This window comes from Cynocephalus volans, chromosome 2 (genome assembly GCF_027409185.1).
Source record: "Cynocephalus volans isolate mCynVol1 chromosome 2, mCynVol1.pri, whole genome shotgun sequence".
Lineage (NCBI taxonomy): Eukaryota > Metazoa > Chordata > Mammalia > Dermoptera > Cynocephalidae > Cynocephalus > Cynocephalus volans.
In genome coordinates this window covers 160042773-160062429 of record NC_084461.1, presented here as the reverse complement: position 1 = coordinate 160062429, position 19657 = coordinate 160042773, and the positions used below count along the sequence as shown (strand labels likewise).

The window sequence follows — 19657 nt, the reverse complement described above, 5'->3', positions numbered from 1 at the left end:
CCCCTTGCATTACAGCCAGGACTTGTGTCTGGGAGACGCCCCTCGCCCAGACTCCTGGAGGCTTTGTCCCAGCCGTTGTCACGACAACCGGGAGCCAATGGGAAGCGGGCAGGCGGGACGAGGCCCCGCCCCGGCCCCACCCCTCTCAGAGGACTCCGAGCTATAAGGGCCAGAGGCCGAGCGGCGGGAGCCGGAGCCCGCGGAGCGCAAGGCGCGCACGGAGTATCCAGAGTGTCCGGAGCGAGCAGATTCCCCGAGCCGTGAAGGAGCCTGAGAAGCAGCCACTATGTGCGGTGAGTGCCGCACCCAGCCACGACCCCCTCCTCCTGGTGTCCGCGGGTCCCTGCGCCGCAGCCTCTCAGCACCTCCGCCCGAGAGTCGGGCGCGGGAGACCTGGATGGAGGAGCCAACCTGCCACAGTCTCCGACCGTGGGGCTCTCACTGGCCGGGCCTGCCTTCCCTCCTACCCCGGCCCCCGAGTGGGTGTCTCAGGGAGGTATGAGGGGTGCCCAATCCCAGCCTCCGATATAGGGGGACCCATGCCCGGCCCCCCACAGAGAGGAAGGAATTGGTCATGTCCCGGGCCTGGACCCCCACAACACAGAGGTGTCCCCACCCCGTATTCAGGGAGGGCGCTTTCCTCCACTTCCCCCGAGTCGCCCACAAAGGCGGCCACGCACAAGCTCACGCATTCCTGCAGCGGGATGCCCACCCCGCCTCTCAGCCCACGGCGCCCACCGAAGAGAGGCGACCCCACTTGCACCCTCCCCGCAGCTCGCCGTGCTCTCCCCCGCGGCAGCGAGAGCAGCCTTTGGTGTGCCCCACAAAGGCCTGCGCGTCCTCCTGGCGACCCCAGTTGAACTTCTCGTCCCTAGAAGGGTTGATTCCGTTGTTGCCGCTTCTTTGCTGAAAAGGGCTCTCAGCGAGGCGCGGGAAGAGGCAGTAATTGCCGCGGAGCCTCGGGCCCAAGCTAGGAGAGGGAGTCCTGGGCGCGGGGCGGGGCCAGGCTCCCGGAGTCCGGGGTCCGGATTACCGCGGCGCCCCGGCGCTGTCCGGCTGGGCTGCGAGGAGGTGGGGAGGGCGGCCGCGGCGCTGAGCGCACATCTGCAATTCCTTACTCTCCTGGCTAGGCCGCCTCCGCTGGCCGGGAGGGAGCCGGGAACTTCTGCTGGGACAAAAGGTCACTGTGCCTTTTTTTTTTTTTCTCTCTTTTCTTGGGTAGGATTCAGTTACCCATTCCAGGCTCCTGTGGCTGGAGGACCTGGTGGAACTTTTGAAGCCGTGAAAGGCCTCTCTCTGACTTTGCTGAGGGCTGCAGGGTGGGGTGTACCAGCGGAGAGCCCTGGGCCAAGGTCTGTACAGGCCTTGTCTGGGAGGCCAGCCGCTCAAGAAAAAGGAACAAGCGGCCAAGGAGTGAGCAGCCAACTTTGGGATACAGTCTCACCAAAGCGGAACAGGCATCAGTTTAAATTCCTGGACCCTCAGCAAAAATCTCAGGACTCTGGGACATCATTTGCAATGTGTAGGGCTGGCTGCCTCTGGGCGTTTCTGGGGACAGAGATGAGGCAAAAGTGGCAGTTTTGCCAGATCTTGAAGTCCTTCAGGTTCCAAACCCCTCTGTGGCATTCAAGGCCCTCGGCCAGCTGGTGGCCTTAGAGCCAGACTTGTGCAGGAGACCCTTGAACTAGGAGGGTCCTTGCCCTCAGCACCAGAGGCTTCCCCTCCCTCCTCCTCTCAGATGTCTCTCCACCCCTACCCCCACCCCAGCCTGTCATCCTGCTTCCTACTTGCATCTGGCATTCTCCAAAGTCTTTCTGAGCTTTTTTGGTTTTGGAGGGGGGGGAGTTCTACCTCCTCCAGTTCTCAAAATCACAAGTTTTCTGTTCTGCTTTTTTAAAGGGCTATGCGGGTATTGTCCCCTAGGGAAAGGTTGAGCTTTGGGTTGTATCCAGCCTATATCCTAACATATTCTGGTACTGACTCATGGTTGTGTGTGAGAAGGGGCTTGAGGTCACCAAAGGACACCAAGGGCTCAGGAGCAGCCTTGGCCCATGAGGGTGCCTACTCAGAGCCAGAATCAAAAAGTGTGAGCTGGACTAGGAGACCTTCTCAGAACTCATTTCCCTAGGGTTGATTTTTGCTGATCTTGGTGTGGGGCGGGGGTGTGCAGCTCAGCAGGGAGTCATGTGGAATTCCTGCATGGGAAACTTATTTCCTTTTCAAGTATGCCAGGAGAGGCTCAGCTTGGTGCTAATGTGTCTTTAACATCTCTCTGACACTTGCCAAGCACCATTTGCACAGATGAAGCTGTCCCAGGCTCATAGCAGGAAACAGCAGCCAGCTAGAATTGAATACACTGGTTTGTTTTTTGTGGGTTATGGTCTGTGTGTATACGGCAAGTGATGCTGATTTTCCTTTTATGGTTGTTTTCTTTTGTAATGAATTCATTTAAGTTTTTGAAAATTTAGTCAATTTTTCAAAAAAATATTGAAGAAATGATTGTGCCATTGGTACAAGGATATTGCAAAAATTGTGAAGATGCTCCTGGAAAGAACCACATAACCTCTTCACTTTACATTTGGGGAAATCGATGCCCAGAGAGCTCTGTACACACCTGTGTCTGAGCAGGAATTGTTTTAGGTCCTTTCTTTGGGCTTTGCCTGTTGCTGCCACATTGAAGCAGCCTCAGGTCTCAGATCTCCTGGGTTGTTCCTGCAGGGGTCGTGATCCAAGTCCCTTCCTTATCAGTTTGCTGATGACCAGGCTCAGATTGTGTCTTTGCTTCTTCTCCCACAGAAAGCCAGGGCCTGACAGTAGTTGATCCTTGGAAAACTGAGCCGATGTCCCTCAAAAACTTTCAGTGCACTGAGAGTTTAGCTGAAGTGACACTTAGGTACTCATGTGCAGTTTTGTTGACATCGAGAGTTGCTGGCATTTTGCTGACTTTCTGCTAACAGAAAGATTACTATATTTCCTTCCTCTGTCTCTCCCTCCCTCCCTTCCTCCTCTCCTTCCTTTTCAATTCAGCCATGACTGCTCAACTGCTTGTGGAGAGGCCCTATGTTTTCCAGGCCCTGGGTTTCAAAGGTCACATGGGTGTGGTCCTCCCCTAAAAGAATGGACTGGTGAGTTGGAGGGCCAGTCCAGAGGCTGGTCACTGACCAGGGACAGGATAACCCAGCAGGTAAATGCTGCCACAAAGGAAGACCTCATGTGCATGCTACAGCCTGGCAGTCTGGGGCCAAACCAGGCAGACAAGCATCCCTTTGTTTGATGCATAGAATTTGAATATTTTTTAAAAATTAGTTACCAGATTACAAAATTGGGAGATTTCACATAAGTAGGAGGGATTTTTTACTTCTCTTGGAAAAAATCCAAAGATGAACAACCCTGAGTCCATATTTCCAAATAGCCCTGGGTGGCACCTTGGATGTTGGGCACAGCTCCCAGTTCTCCCAGCCCCCTCCCAGCTGCCGCACTCACTGATGTTACCTTTGGTTCCCAGCAGTCTGAGCTGGAGACCCGGGCATAGAGGAGGCACAGAGCTGACTTTCCAAGAAGAAAGGGAGGGACCTGAAACACTGCCATAAGGGCCCAGGCTCAAGTAGGAGCTCCCCAGAGAGAAGGGAGTGACAGGCATGCTAGGCTGTGGGCATGGCAGAGGCAAGGTCACAGCAGCATGGGGATTTGACAAAAAGGACTGCACTTCCCACCCATGAATTCTTAAACTTTCCCTGTCCTTCCCTTACTGCACTTAGTAATTTGTAATGGGGTGGGGTATGAGTGGACTGGGCTATGTAGAGTTGGTGAATTCTTAGTTCTTGCTGGAAGGTAAAGTACTTGCCTTGAAATCAACATCTCTTGTCTTGGTTGGTGTATGTGTTTCCTCTGGCTGCTGTAACAAATGACCACAAACTTGCTGATTTAAAACATCATACATTTATTCTCTCATGGTTCTGGAGACGAGAAGTCCAAAATCAGTTTTACTGGGATGAAATCAAGGTGTCTTCAGGACTGCACTCTGTCTGGAGGCTCTAGAGGAAGAATCCTTTCCTCGCTTCTTCCAGCATCTGGTGGCTGCCGGCCTCTGGTGGTTGTGTCCGCATCACTCCAATCTCCGCCTCCGTGGTCATATCACCTCCTCCTCTGCATCAAATCTCCCTCTGCCTCTCTCTTACAAGGACACTTTTAATTGCTTTTAAGGCCCACTCAGAAAATCCAGGATAATTTTCCATCTCAAGATCCTTAACTTAGTCAGACCTCTAAAGACCATTTTCCATATAAACTAGCATTTACAGATTCTAGGGATTAGGGCCTGATCTCTTTGAGGGCCATTATTCATCCTGCTACAGCTGGATTCTCACTTTCAGGTTCTTTCTTGCAAAATAGTACAGTGTTGTGAATGACAGATTTAAGTTTTGGCTACGAGGACCTTAGCCAGAGGTTCACCAGCATCCCCCCTTCCACACATGCACACAAGTCCCCTGGTGCCAGCACTCTAGGACTGGACCCATCCCAGTCAAAAAGCAAATGCAGTATTGGCAAAATACCCCCTCCTTCCCTGGCAGGGGGCCACATGCCCATTTGGACCAGTCTTTACAGCTTCTTTGAATGTTAGTTCCTGTGTCATTTTCTTATGGCATTTGCTGCATCTTGCCCTCCATTCGTGTACATACCCTTCCCATTCATCTCTTCCCTGAAAGGAGCAGGCATGGTTTTTATTCCCCAGAATCAGGAGAGGCCAGGGACACACAGGCATATACCGTGTGTATTTTCTATTTGTTTGTATCACAATACTTCAAGAGTGCTTGTCGAGTGCTTAAGGGGGACTTGCCTCTTGTCTCAGTTGGAGCGGAGTCTCTTTGCTGTTATAGATGGTGAAACAGCAACCCAAGGAGATTGAGTGACTCAGGGGAGGACTCGCTCTTTCCCCCATACTTCTTCCAGCTCTCAAACGCCCATCACATTTGACACTCCTTTCCTTCTGTGACATTTCAGCTCATAGATGGATTCCTCAGAAGGAAATGGCTTTGCTTATGTGACTGGAGTTGAAGACGGCACAGTCTCTGGGATCATGTTGTTTGTCTAGATTCCTACTAGGCCTCTGTAGCCTCGCTGGTAAAAGTGGGTGAAACAGAGCCCCCTATTCAGTGATGTGCTGATACATTTTTAACAACAGGCCCTCTGGCTTGCTGATTTCTGTGATGTGAATACTCTCACCATGGCTAGTTTCAGCTCATCAACATGAGGCCCCTGATGTGGAGTTGGGAAGAAAAGGGCTTGGCCCTCAGGAGCCAGTCCTAGCAGCTCCACTCACTGCTGTCCCTGCTTACCGTTGCTGGCACGCGGGTAGAGGACTCAGCAGGAGCTGCCACCCTCCTCCGCTCCTTCCTCCTCCTTCCCATTGTCATGTGAGTCCTCCATGGCCAGTCTTATCCATCAGATTTCCCAATTTCAGAAAAAAGCTTCTGGAAATTTTGTACTATGAGGGTACTCCAAAAAGTTTGTAGAAAAACAGAATTAAAAGATAATACGAATCTCTCCATGAACTTTTGAAGACCCCTCAAGTAGCATTAATAAACAGTGCTTTTAAATGGAGCGATTTTTTTTGTATTTAGCGAAATTAGCTTATGAAGAGACTTACGGTTAGAAATAATTTTATGAGAAAATTCTGAAGATGAATTCAGCAAAAAACAAGCAATTTAACCTGATCATCTGCCTCTTTTTAATTTTCAAAGGAAATATTTCTCACTGAAAAAAAAATGTTTTTGGGGGCCGGCCTGTGGCTCACTCGGGAGAGTGTGGTGCTGATAACACCAAGGCCACGGGTTCGGATCCCATATACGGATGGCCGGTTTGCTCACTGGGTGAGCGTGGTGCTCACAACACCAAGTCAAGGCTTAAGATCCCTTACCAGTCATCTTTTAAGAAAAAAAAAAAAATGTTTTTGGCTTTTTTTATAGCCAAATTTTGGCAATTTAAATAAGACTTCTATTTTTTTCTTAAGTTTTTTTCTTTTAATAAAATGTAGAGTACATGTCACTTTCTGCCTTGTTCTTGATAAAATCCTAAAATGACAAGGGCATCAGGAACTTTTCTCTTAAAAATAGATATGCCTTGTCCACATTTACTGCAGGAAACAGAGGTGAGGTAACTTTAACCTGTGGAGTCCCAAGGAGGCCTGAGGCAGGATAAGGCTGTCTTCAGAGGAGCCAAGTCCCCTGCAGACCTTGAGCCAGGCACTGGGGCTGCTCAGGGCACCTGTAAGAAGCCAGCTGTGGGACCACACGCCTCCACGGTACCTACACCTTTGCTCTTGCATCTGTGAGGAGGCAGCATGAATTGTCATCCCCATTTCATTGATAAAATGGCCTTCCCCAGTCGATGTGAGCAAGGACTGGATAGTCAGAGAGGCCACATATGGTGGCCTCCCCACAATGTGGGCCTTTCCCGGGAGATAGACTTGCCTCACCTTCCCCCAGCACCACACCACGCCCAGACACTTATCAATATTCCTTCAGGCAGAAATCCACTCTAGCCATGCTCTTCTCTCGGTCAGGGATTAATCCAATTTGGGACTTGGAATAGTATCTAATCCGTATTAGGTGTATGGACTGAAATATCAGCCCCTTCAATTCTGAGAAGCAGTGCATGTTGGTGGAAAGAGGGACCTCTGTCTGGGGAGGGTCCTAGCTTGGGTGGGCGGTGATGTAGCTCCCACAGAGCAAGCCCCTCCTCAGTGTGGGGTCCAGGCTGGATCTCTACCTGGGACTGCCCACCCTTACTCAGTGTTTTCATTGGGAAGCCAGTGCTCAGAGAAATGGAGAAATTTTCCAGAACCACTTCAACAGAATCAGAATATGGACCCCAGTCTGCCCACTGTGAAGTTGACTTCTTCCCTCATTCTCCAAGCCCCAAACCACCCCTCCCTTATCTCCTATCCTGAGCACTCCAAGAAAATTCCAGGAGTTCAGTGCTCCTAGTTTTGGCTGATATCCTTGCTGGCCGGGTGTCCAGGGGTGCAGACTCCCTGAGCTGGTCATTGTTGTTATCTGTCACTTGGGGGTTGAATCCTGGGTTTTGGAGGCCCCTGCATCCCTAGCCCTTCATGAAACCTTTGGTTCTGAGTTCCTGTATGACCTTGCAAGCCTTGTGCAGAGAGAGCACTAGAAGCCCCAGTCCTCCCAGGTAAGACAAAGCCAAGAAGCTACAGTCCTCTCTCGGAAGGCTCGTCTGGAGTCCCTCTAAGTTTATCTCAGTCTCTCGCCCTCTGGAACCTTTCCTCACTCACTTTCCCCATCAATTTTAAGAGTGGGGCCCTGAAAAGCTATTTGAAAGTCTAGGTGCCAGGATAGAGATGTGGGCATGGGGTATGTGACTGAGCTGAGGTGGCTGGGCCGGGACAGCCTCTGCCGCAGGACTGGGCATTTCTCAAAGCCACCTTGGCTCTCCTGCCTATGGGAGGGATTCTTGGCCCAGAGCTCTCTTTGCTGAGGCTGCAAAGTGCTTTATTTCTTTAAAATATCTCAAGGATCCTATACCTCAGACTCTTGATCCCAACCCTCTGTAGCCTTCTCAGGAGCACGAGGGCACCTCCCTGTCCAGTCCCTCTGGGCACTCAGCACCCTCCACCGGCTGCATCTCCTACTGCTCCTCCATCTCTTGCCATTTCAGTTTGATAGGTGAGGCTGTTCCCCAAATTCTGTAGGCCTGATGTCTCCTCCCTCTTGGTTTTACAAAGAGCTTTCCACATGTAAGAAGAGTTGTTAAAGAAAGCATAGCACCCAAGGGAGACTTCCTCCTTGACTTAATTGGAAGGACTGAGACAGAATCATAAAGGGAATTCCTTTCCCCCAAAATGGTTTGGTGCCATTTACTGCCCTGTTCTGAAAAATCCTGTTCATTTAAAATCCAGTCACCCAGACATCCCTAGGAATGAAGGCCAGTAAATGGCAGTAAATCCAAGTAGAAAGTGAAAGATGTCTTGAAACAGAGATGGAAAAGGAAGTTTAGAGGTGGGAAAGATTATTTTCATTTGGAGTTCGGGGATAGAGGAAGCATCGTGTGAGAATCAGCGTGGGGAGCCCAGGTGGTTACTGCATTGGGCTGAGGGCACTCTGCAGGAGTGGGACCCAGAGGTGGGACACTGCACGGTGGTGTGGGGAGCAAGGATGGGTCAGACCAAATGGGAGGAGAGCTTGACACTAGTCTGAGGATGGTAGCTGTAGGCCCCGGGGGGCAGAGAAGGGGAGGAAGGGATTAGTTGGAGCCTGCTTTGTTGTGGTTACCTAGGCTCTGGTGGGGAGGGGGCTGGATAGGAAGAGAAAGGGGGAATTAGACATAGGAGTGTCCTGTGATGGGGCTGGGACCTCAGGAGACAGGAGAAGGATGTGTGAACACAGCAGCACCTGGCCAGGACCCAACCAGGGAAGCTCTGAGATCTTTCCATCCGGTGGCAGGTGGGACTCCCACAGGCCAAGTACCCTTTGTGAAAGCTATCTCTCCCCCCTTGGGATAGGATTATATGCTGATTCAGGGGATCAGTGATGAGCCTGGGCCCACAGTCTGGGAGATCTGGTTGTAAATTACTCAAGTCTTTGACTTTGGAGCCTCAGATGCCCTTTATATCCATGAAACCACAGTCTCGGCACAAGGCACTGTGAGGATTAGATGAGATAAGGTTCAGAAAGGATTGGCACTGGGAAGCCTCTGTAAATGGTGGTTTACTCTGCAGCCCACCCAGCAGAATTCTGGAATCCTTCCCTGGGACCTGCTTCATTTGTCTAGAAAGCTCTCTTTACCCTAGTCCTGAGACCATCACAGTACATGGGGAGCAGAGATGAGGAGGGGTTTTCTGAGGGACATAAGTCTCTGTGTTTGAGTGTCTTAGGGTTAGCCATGGATGCTGGCAGTGCCATGCTGCCATTGTGAAAGCAACTGACACTCAGGGGACTGACACCCCGGCTCAGCACAAACCACTTCCCTGGGCTTTCTGTCCCTCATGTCCATGTTGTGGGTTCCAGCTAACAGATCTGCTTGTGAATGGTTGAGCATGGCTATGTCTCAGGCCCAGCTCCAAGGCCACTTTCTCTGGTCATCCACATCCATTCATTTATTCATGCATTCAAATTCAACAAATATTTATTGAGCATCTAAAATGTGCCAGGCTCTGGGCTCAGTGTTGGGGATACTACAATGGATGAGAGATGTGGTTCCCATCTTCCTCTTCATCCTCATGAAGGTTGAAGTCCAGTGGGGAGTCAGACAAAAAGTGAAGGAAGCAAGTGGTATATAGAAAATAAATAGGGCCACATGGCTTTAAAGAAAAAACAAGGGAGAAGGGGGAAGGCCTGCATTGATTGCATGGGTAACCTGTCCCCTGAAGCCTGCAGAATGGGTCAAAACCACCTTTGCAAAGAACCAGTGCAGGAGCTGGCTACTCCCACCCCAGCAGGAAGCCCTTTCCCAGCTCTCAACTCCCAGCGCCTCTGCCCACAAATCCCCTGAGGGCTCAAGAGGTCCCTGTGTATCTATGTATTCTCTTGACTCACTCTTTGAGGCCCCCAGACAGACCATCCCGGCACCTTGCAGCACCCAGCACGGTGATGAGGCCCTCCTGGACCCAACAGGTGTTTATGGGATGAATTAAATCTTGATCAAGCCATAGCCAAATCGTGCATTTGATTTAGCCATCATTTCCCCAGGCAGAAGGCCAAGAAGAAATAACAATAAATGGTACTATTTCCACTTGGTTTTATTTAATGATGATTTCTTAAGGGCTTGGTTTTATTTAATGGTAATTTCTTAAGGGATAATTTCTTAAGCTCCTTGCCTGATTTTATTTTAACAGACACTTTCTGTGTGGCAGGCACTATTTTACATATGTGCTTCACAGAGACACTCTAAATTCTCCCAAGAACCCTGTTTCGTGAGATGGAGGCTTCAGTGAGGCTGCACAGAAAGCAAGGGCAGAGCTGGGATTTGAGATGGGTATCTGGCGCTGGACGCACACCTCAACCGCCACCCTCTGTGCTTCTTGCTGTTGCACAGCTAGGGAATGGCAGAGGGAGGAAGGAGGCTAACCCAGTGGGTGACCCTGTGTCCATCATTTCACAGATCAAAAGGTGTGTTCAGGTAGCGCTTTCTTCCCTCTGTGGCTGTTGTTCCTCCAGGCGAGTGGGGTGGGGAGCCATAGTGAAGTCAGGCTGGGCCAGCCCAGCTCAGAAGGTCGAGGGGCCAGGGGCCTGGCCAGGGCAGGAGTTGCTGTCTGAGGCCCTGCAAAGGGAATGACAGTCAGAGGCCCTGGTACTGTGGACATGATAGGAGGGTTAGAGCAACCCAAGGTGGCGCCGTTCCCTGGAAAAGCAGAGCCAGGCAGAGGTTTGGGCAGAATTCCCAGGTGCCACACCATCACTGTTAATGTCACTGGAGGCTCTTAGCTCCCCTCAAAGGGACGCCTGTGCCCACAGGAAATGAGGGTGAACCAGGGCTGTGTTTGCATTCGCCACTGTCAAACAATTCGTCCTTGTCAACCCTTGTGCTTGACTAGGATGTCCCCTTTCTGGCAGAATGCAACAGTCATGTACTCACTACTATCGAATTCATATAGTGGCACATGATAAAAATATTATATGAGCGTATTTCAAAAAGTTCCTGGAAAAATGGAATTAAAAGATAATGTGAATCTTTCCATGAACTTTTTGAAGACCCCTCATATACCGGCACGTGGTGAAATTTCCTAACCATACAAAGAGGATACATGCAGCAGAAAGGAAGTTTCTGCTCAACGTCCAGTGGCCTCCTCAGAGGCAACCACTGTCCCCTGGGTCTTGGGTGCCCTTCCAGAAATACTCTATGCACCTCTCTGTCCTCCTCTCACCTGCATAATTTGATCATGTTCTGCAAGCTGCTTTTTCCACTTGACACATCTTGGAGATTTAAGTTGTTTTCCAAGAGAGCACACAGCTTCACCTCCTTCTCCTTCAGCCATGGCCTGCCAAAGGCCCCCCATGCAGCTGCACCATCGCTTACCTGGTCTCTGCCTGGCAGCAAGCTGTCTCTAGTCTTTGGCGACCACAAACACTGAGCAGCTGTCCATGTACATGCACACATGCATCTCTGCAAAGCTGTCTGTTGGATACATTCCTAGAAGTGCAACAGCTCTGGTCAACACATATATATTTTTACTTTTGAGTGATTGCCAAATTGCCTTCCAAAGAGGGTGCATGAATTTAAACTCTCACTTACTGTCAAACTGTTTGATTACTGATCTCATAGGTTAAAAAAAAAAAAAAATGGATTCTCCTTGTAGCTTTTATTTACAGATGGAAGAGTTTCCAAAAAGGAATTCTGATCTTAATAGGAAGAGAAATTCCTGGGAAATCAGCTGCATTGTATTTTATTACCTTTTTTAAATAATAAGAGCACAGTGTAAATGCTGTTTTATTCACTTCAGTTCAGCAGAGTGCAGAGAGAATTTAGCCAAGAGGATGAGCTGCAAAAGGAAAGAGACAGTGCTTCGTTAATGAAAGAAGTCACTGAATAGATGCAAGAGATTTCATGTTGAAAATTAGATTTATGCCTTCTTGCACAAAGACTTTGGAAACCACTCCTTGGCAGCTTCCCTCACTGCAGTCATTTCCCAAACTGCCCTAGTGGCCACGAGCCTCCCGGCTGGGTACAAATACAGCCGTTGCTCTTGAGGATGAGGACCCTTTACCTGTCCCAGCTCACCAGGGCTCTGGCACCACCTCCTGCGTCTCTCCAGGAAGCAGTTGTGGATCTGAGTCACAGACACCACGCAGAACATATGCGCCTGACATGTGCTCAGAAGTGAAGTGTGGCCGGGAGGAAGGGGAATTGCAGGGAGAACTGGAGAGCTGAGCCACAGAGCACTCTCAGGAAAGCCATTCAGATTTTGTCTTTTCAGAGCTGGCGATGGTTACCTTTCTGTGCCTTCATATCATCAGCAATTCCTCTCAGCTTCCCTTAGGGAGGTGCATATGTAATTCTAGAATGTTCCCAGGATGCCAGAAAAGTTTAGCTTAAAAGACTCCAGCAGTGATCTATTGAGTTACTTCATCCTTCATGTAATTGTCTCCTGTAGCTATAATGGTCTTTACACTGGCTGGAATTTGACAATATTACCTAGAGAACTTTCTGATTGTATGCAGAAAAATTAATGTTATGGAAAGTTTCACCTAGACAAAGATTGTGGTGATGCTTGCACAACTCTGTGAATATACTAAAAACCACTGAATTGTACACTTTTAACAGGAGGATACTATGGTACATGATTTATGTCTCAAGAAAGCTGTTAAAAATTTTTTAATGTTGACATTAAAAGGTAACTCTTCTTTTTCTTAATAAGTAAGGTGACAAAAATACATCCCATGCCCAGATGTTTTCTTGGTTTGAAGTGTAGGATATAAAGTGCAAGCTTTGACGCCACAGCTCTACAGTGGCAGGTGCCTTCATGGATGGGGGGGTGGGGTAGGGGGCACCTCAGCCCGCTGGGGAGGGGCCCCGAACTGCACACACAGCCCATACATTCAGCGCCTCTCACCTGACCTAAAGTCAGCAAGGAAGACAAAAATAGCTTACTGTCAAAATTGCCCTTGGCCATTTTTAAAAGAAAAATGTCTGTGACTACTCATAAAGCACAGTGTGCACGATTTTTATATAAAAAACTTAAACCATGTATGCAAATGTATCCTGTGCACAGTAGCATACTGTATATAAGAACGCTAAATATAATTTATAGTCCTATTTAATTTTATCATCTATTTTTTTGATCAAGTGTGTGTAGATGAATTTTAGTAAGTGAAATGTTCATATCATGGGACCCTACTTACTGTTTTGGAGTATGCATATGACATTTATTTCACTGAAGTTTAATCATTCAGATATACTGTATTGACTTGAATCTAATCTTCTTAATGACCGAAGATATTATAGGTGGTTTAGTGTATAATCATGGTCCACCCTCAATTATCTGTGGGCAGGTTGTGATCTCTGAGGCTCAAATCTCAAGAAAATATTTAATCCTGGTCATACTTTTCTCTCAGCCCAGCAAAATGTAATTGGGAAAATAAACCTTCTTTCAGACCCTCTCAGTATTCATCATGCGGGAAGCACTGCCCCGTGGTCAGGAGTGATTAGGTCCCGAAGTCAGCTCTCTTTGGTTCCACTCCTGACCGGATGAACCGCAGTCTCCCCAGGCTTCTGTTCCAGAAAGTAAGAGGATAGTGGCAGGACCAACCTGGAAGACTGTTGAGAGCTTTGACTTATATCTGTGTGGGAACGCTTGGCCCAGCGTCTGGCACGTAGTGCGTTCTCAGTAAGATTAGTTACTGCTATGGCCTGAATGTTTATGTTCCTCCAAACTCATACGTTGAAGTCGTTACCCCCAAAGTGATGGTATTGGGATGAGGGGCCTTTGGGAGGAGATTACGCGGTTGGGGTGTAGCCGTCATGAATGGGATAAGTGCCCTTATCAAAGACTCCAGAGAGACCCCTCGCCCCTCTACCATGTGAGGTTAGAGTGGAGAGGTGGCTGTGTTCAGGGTGGATTCTCCAGGGGCCAACGGAACATGAAATGATCACATTCCTGCTGTTGTCAAAGTAGGAATTCATGGTCAAGCTCCAAGCCAGCCCTCAACAGACACCAGTCTTCTGGCACCTTGATCTTGGACTTCCCAGCTTCCAGAACTATGAGAAACACATTTCTGTTGTTCATAAGCCATCCAATCTGTGGTGTTTTGGTATAGCAGCTCAAATGGACCACCACAGTTACTATGAATATGCCTGAAGCCCAGTAACTTTTCATGATCCATACTGTTGCTTCCCTACATTAATACAGATTTATGGTCATTCTATTCCACATGCATTTATTGAACAAGGACTGCGTGCCCAGCCACAGTGAGAAATATAAAGATAGAAGCACCAGCCTGTGCCTTGTCAGAGGAATGTAGATGTCTCGTGAGGCACTGGGGTGGCCCAGAGCTGGGAGCACTTCTGCTGGGGTCCAGGACAAGCCTCTCCTGAGAGGGGGTTTTGGAGCTGAGCTTTGAGGTGGGCTGGTATTCATAAGTGGGGGAAGGGAGGATGAAAGGACAGAGGGATCATGGGTGGGCACTCCCAAACAAGGGAGTGGAAGAGTTTGGAAAGGCAGAACCAACATGACAACTATTACTTTCTATTAGGAGAAATATTATTTTGAAATACAAATACAGAAAATGAAGCCAAACAAAATCTTCTTGGCTTGTTGATTTACTTTGAAGATAAGTAATTCTCCAGGGGCCAACGGGACATAAGATGGTTTTATTCTTGCTGTTGTAAAAAAAGTGCTGTTCATGCTCAAGCTCCAAGCCATACAGGCAAGTGGAAAGTGGAAGCAACGGTCTCAGCATCTGTTCCCACCTGCCACAAGGGACTGCTGAGACTTCTTATGACTCAATGCAAATCAAGGAATGCATGGAAGTGGTGACTTCCAGATGTCCAGAGGTGGTTGGGTTGTTTTGCTGATCTTTGCCACAGGGAAAGCTGTCTCCTGAACGTACATCCACAGGATAAACTCTCTGCAGAGGAATTACAAGGCCAGCAGGTGTGACACAGGGTTTTTGAGTGTTTTTGTTGTGAGGGGGAAGGGCTGAGTACAGTACCATTCCAGAAACATGAGGAGAGGGCCATTTCTCTGCAACTGTGCCTGGGAAGGCCACACCTTCCTCTACAAGCAGCCTGGGGAGTCTTTCTGCAATGCCACCTCTGTCGGCATTCCCAGAATTTTTTCTTCTAAACACCAACAGAGTGCTTTATTAACATGCCATTTTTTCTCTTTGAACAGGAATCTTCGCCTACATGAACTACAGAGTCCCCCGGACAAGGAAGGAGATTTTCGAAACCCTCATCAAGGGCCTGCAGCGGCTGGAGTACAGAGGCTATGACTCGGCAGGTGGGTCCTTGTGGTCCAGGGACAGAGCACAGCTGCTCTTCTCACCCATTTGCTTTATTGTGGGGTTTTACGACCTGGGCATTTTTCTGGCAGTTCTTTTTAATGTTTCTTTTCAACATAAAAATAATACTTGTTCATTAAAGAAATTTGAAACTATAGAAAAGAAGAAATAAGGGTTAAAAAAAAAGAAGTCCGCCAAAAGTACCCCCAATCAGGAAGTGGGGAGGTATTGGTCAAAAGGTACAAAGCTTCAGTTATGCAAGATGAGTAAGTCCTAGTGATCTACTATGCAGCATGGTGCCTGTAGTTAACGATGCTGTATTATATACTGAAAAATTTGCTAGGAGAGAAGATAAATTTTCTTATCACAAACACACAATAATAATAAAGAGGACAGAAGGAAACTTTTGGATAGGTTTATGGCATAGATAGTGGTGATGGTTTCAGGAATGTATACTTATCTCCAAACTTATCAAGTGGTATACATTAAATAATACAGCTTTTTGTATGTCAATTATGCCTCAATAAAGTGGCTTAAAAATGGTGCCCCCCCCCATCAATCTTTGTGTCCCTCTCTAATCATTGTTGTACATTGGGATGGTCTGGGGTGGGGACGGGTGGAAGTGTTGTACACAGATATTTTTGTATTTACCTAAATTATAATTATGAAATTTTATAATTTTATAGTCTGCTTTTTTCCCCCCTACTTATCTCAACATTTCCATTATCCTAAATTCTTCCTAAATTTCCTAAATATCTTTCTAAGTGGCTACACAACTCTCCACTGGGTGACTATCTCAGAGTTTTCTCCTCCGTCTGCCAAACAGGTGGATATTTAGTCTGTGTCCAATTATGAATTAAGCAGCCTGAGGAGAAAGGGAGAGTCAGATAATTTTATATTCCTATCATTTCTTAACAGAAAGCAAGTCAGATAAAGTCAGATAAAAGGTTGCAGGAACAGTAATGCGGTGGAGATACCAGCTAAAATATCATAGTGCAAAGAGCACAACAGGATACATGCCCTTAGATGAGCCCATTGCCATTAGTGATGGGCAGGGTAGTGCCTCCCTACTGGAAGCTTCCCATGGTGCTCACCCTGGGCAGCCCCGGACCCAGAGTAAGGCAGTGAGGAGTAAGAGTGTAAGCCACAGCCCAGGAGTAAGCAGGGAGTTTCCTTGCCTGCTGTTTAGTATTGCCACAGTCATAGCCTCTTCTTTCACAATAAATTTTCTGAAAACTCTATACAGTCCCTGACTGATGATGGTCTGACTTACAGTTTTTCAGCTTTATGATGGTGCAAAAGTAACATGTGTTCAGTGGAAACCATACCTCAAGTGCCCATGCTCATTCTGTTTTCACTCGCAGTATAGTATTCAATAAATTACATGAGATATTCAACACTTTATTATATATAGGCTTTGTTAGGTGATTTTGCCCTGCTGTAGGCTAATGTAAGTGTTCTGAGCATGTTTAAGGTAGGCTATGCTCAGCTATGATGTTCAGTAGGTAGGTGTACTAAATGCATTTTTGACTTAATGATATTTTCAACTTAAGATGGGTTTATCGGGCAGTAGCCCCATCATAAGTCGGGGGACAAGAACTGCAGGAGACAGACAGCACTGGGTAGCCCTAACCTTGGGTGGTACCTTGCAATGAAGTGAGACAAAACTTAAATTCCATTGTAAAAAATAACATTTAAACTGCAGGTGTGGCAATCGATGGAAATAATCATGAAGTCAAAGAAAGGCATATCCAGCTCGTCAAGAAAAGGGGAAAAGTCAAGGCTCTTGATGAAGAACTTTACAGTGAGTGGAAAATGCTCTGAGTTAGAGTGATACATACAGCCTGGGCACCTTTAAAGTATTTTATTCCAACAGCATTTGGGATGAAAAATATTCATTTATCCAAGGTTGGATAAATAGAAGGAGGGTTAAGCCCATGTTGTAAAAGAGTTTCACAGAATGTGGGCTGGTTTATTTTAGGTGGTGGTGCATGGAGAATTTTTTAATTTTAATAGTTATTATTTTAATTTTTCTGGCAAATGGCACTGCTTTTCTATTTTAGTAGTGAAATATCATTTTCTTTTTAAAGTAAGTTTATTTCAGTTGAGAAGTGAGTTAAGTTACTGTAAACTTCAGCATGGGTGGTGCTTGGGTCTGGCAGAAATCCCAGGGTTGGAATGTGCTGTTGGAATAGGTGTTATGTCTCGGTGTAATGATACCGCTTCGCCTTAACTGTCCTATGTCAATGCTTATTTTTAAAGTGTGGCAAACTGATTTTTCTTTCATTTAGAACAAGACAGCATGGACTTAAAGGTGGAGTTTGAGACGCACTTTGGCATTGCCCACACACGCTGGGCCACCCATGGGGTCCCCAATGCTGTCAACAGCCACCCACAGCGCTCAGACAAAGGCAACGGTATGTAGTATGGCCTTGCTCCCCTGTCCCTGATGGCTCTGCCTCACCCTGAACTATGTGTCAGGGTTGATCTTAGCCAGAGCTTGTTCCACACCCACGCCTAGCTGAATTCTCAGCCTGCCCTGTCTTTCTAAGAGAACCCAAACATCCCCTCTCCCAAAGCCCTGACTGGTGGCCCTGGGCCTCAGTCAGGAGACAAACTCAGCCTGGCCACTGGGCAGTGCTGACCCCCATGCATCCACAGGAAAATGATGGCACTTTACCATGAGTGCTGCTGGCTCCTCCAAACACAGCCTTTGAGTGGGATACAGCAGAGGGAGGGACTGAAGGGCTTGGGCACTGTTCCTCCCCAAGAGACTGAAGGGTTCAGAAGCCCGAGCCCTCAAGGGAAGGATGGGGTTGGTTCCTCATCCAGCTAAACCCACCTCCCTTTCCTTCAGGGAGTGACCCAGAGAGAGGGTAGCTGGCAGCGCTGATCTTGGTTCATTCTGAGGAGGCTGTAGTGAGGCCTCAGCAGCCAAGGGGTTAAGATTTGAAGAAACAGACGTTGCAACTGGCAGCCCGGGAGCTCTTCCCAGAAGAGCTCTCAACTCAGCCCACTTCATGTTTTTGAAAATTAAGAATTATTGTTCATAGAAGTCCAGACTTCTGGCATCCCTTGAAAAACTGGAAGACAGGGAAATACTGGGCTCACATTACCCCAGGTACCACTGATCATCAGTGGACCAAGGTCACAGAGTGGGCAAGGTAATGGCTTATGGCAGTCTTTGGTGGGTTGGGGGTTCTCCGCTTCTCCCAACTGCTCCCTCATGCCAGCCCCAGCTCATAGCCCATGCCCCTCTCCTGGGCACCCAGGAGAGTTCTTCATTCCATGGTTCTCATACATGACACCCCCAGCCCCCTCTCATGGGGGAAAGACTGAGCTCCCAGTGGCAGCTCTCAGGGGCTCTGTGGTCAGCTCCCAGGGTGCTGGAACCTCCTGCAGTAGGACACAGTAAGCATAAAAGATGGAGAGAGGATTTAATCCCTAACTCCTCCCAGGCCTCCAAGGCCAAGCAAGAGTCTATGACATAATCCAGGCTTTTCAGTGGGTCGCCACTCTGGGTTAGACCCGGTCAGGTCAGAAGGCCCTGCCGATCCACACCTGGACATGACTAGAGACGGTGTCGAGCAAAGAGAATGATTTCTGGAGTCAGCAGGGCCCCACACCCTGAGACATCCCCTGGCAAATGATACTACTTTTCTATTTAAGTAGTGATGTATCATTTTCTTTTTAAAGTAAGTTTATTTCAGTTTAAAAATGAATTAAGTTACTGTAAACTTCAGCACGGATGGTGCTCAGGGATCCAATAGTAAAGTAGGGATCCCATACATCAGAGTGGTTGTTGGGGGCTTATGAGCAGGCACTTTGCTACACTCTTGACAAGGCTCACTGCAGTTAATCCTCGTGGAAGTCAGGCCATGGGAGAAAGCAGCACCTCCCTGCTCAGTGTCCTTTACCAACTACAGATCAGTGGCACTCCAAGGCAGTGTGCAGCACTGGGTGGGAAGGGCAACACCCCCACCCCAACAGAGAGTGCAAGGTGGTGCAGCTTCTTTTTGTAGTACCCTGCAGGAGTTCACCAGTTCACCCTGCCCAATTTGGAGAGGAAGGTATCCTCCAGAGAATGAAAGGAGAGCCCCATCCTCCTCAGCAGAGCAGCTGGAGATAGCAGAGGGGCTGGGGCTACATGTGTGTCCATGTGGTCAGGGTGAGGCTTTTGCTGGGGACTGTTTCTTGAGTCTGGTCCATGCCCTGAACATAGGGTATCCCACAACTGGGGCAGGCAACCTACACTCAGGAGGAGAACAGCAAACCACATGGTGGTGAGAACCCAGAGTATACATCTGGCCAAACCCCAGGTCGGATGCACGAGCTGGTCCCTGGAGCAGCAGTGTTGGCTGAGAACACACTGTACCAAGACCTTGCGCCCTGAGACATTGCCACTCCAGTCACAGCCTCCTGCCCACCCGAGTGATAAGGTGAACCTCATCCGAAAATGCAGACAGTGATTCTGACTGTGTCCCCAAAGCAGGGAGGCTCCAAAGAGACCCATCCACACCCAAACTTGGAAAATCCTGCCCTGACTCAGGATGAGTAATTGAAAAGAAAACAACATGGGCAATAAGTAAAGATTACTAAAATTTCTTTAACAACTCATCAGAGATAGCTAAAGAGCATACTTCTAAAGAACTCTTACACCTAGCAACTGCATTGCACAAGGAAATTACGCAAAGAGGTTCTTG

The 19657-nt window shown here is 48.2% G+C and overlaps 1 protein-coding gene across 1 annotated transcript in view; it reads left to right on the top strand.

Annotated features, from left to right (window-relative positions):
• The first annotated feature begins 209 nt into the window (after positions 1-209).
• The window catches only part of GFPT2 (glutamine-fructose-6-phosphate transaminase 2), a 45906-nt gene continuing 26458 nt past the window's right edge, over positions 210-19657 (top strand). Inside the window, exons 1-4 of the mRNA XM_063086225.1 lie at positions 210-293; positions 14846-14953; positions 16660-16758; positions 17246-17371. Coding sequence (XP_062942295.1) covers positions 287-293; positions 14846-14953; positions 16660-16758; positions 17246-17371 — 340 coding nt within the window. The 5' untranslated portion in view covers positions 210-286. The remainder of the gene's footprint in view (positions 294-14845; positions 14954-16659; positions 16759-17245; positions 17372-19657) is intronic.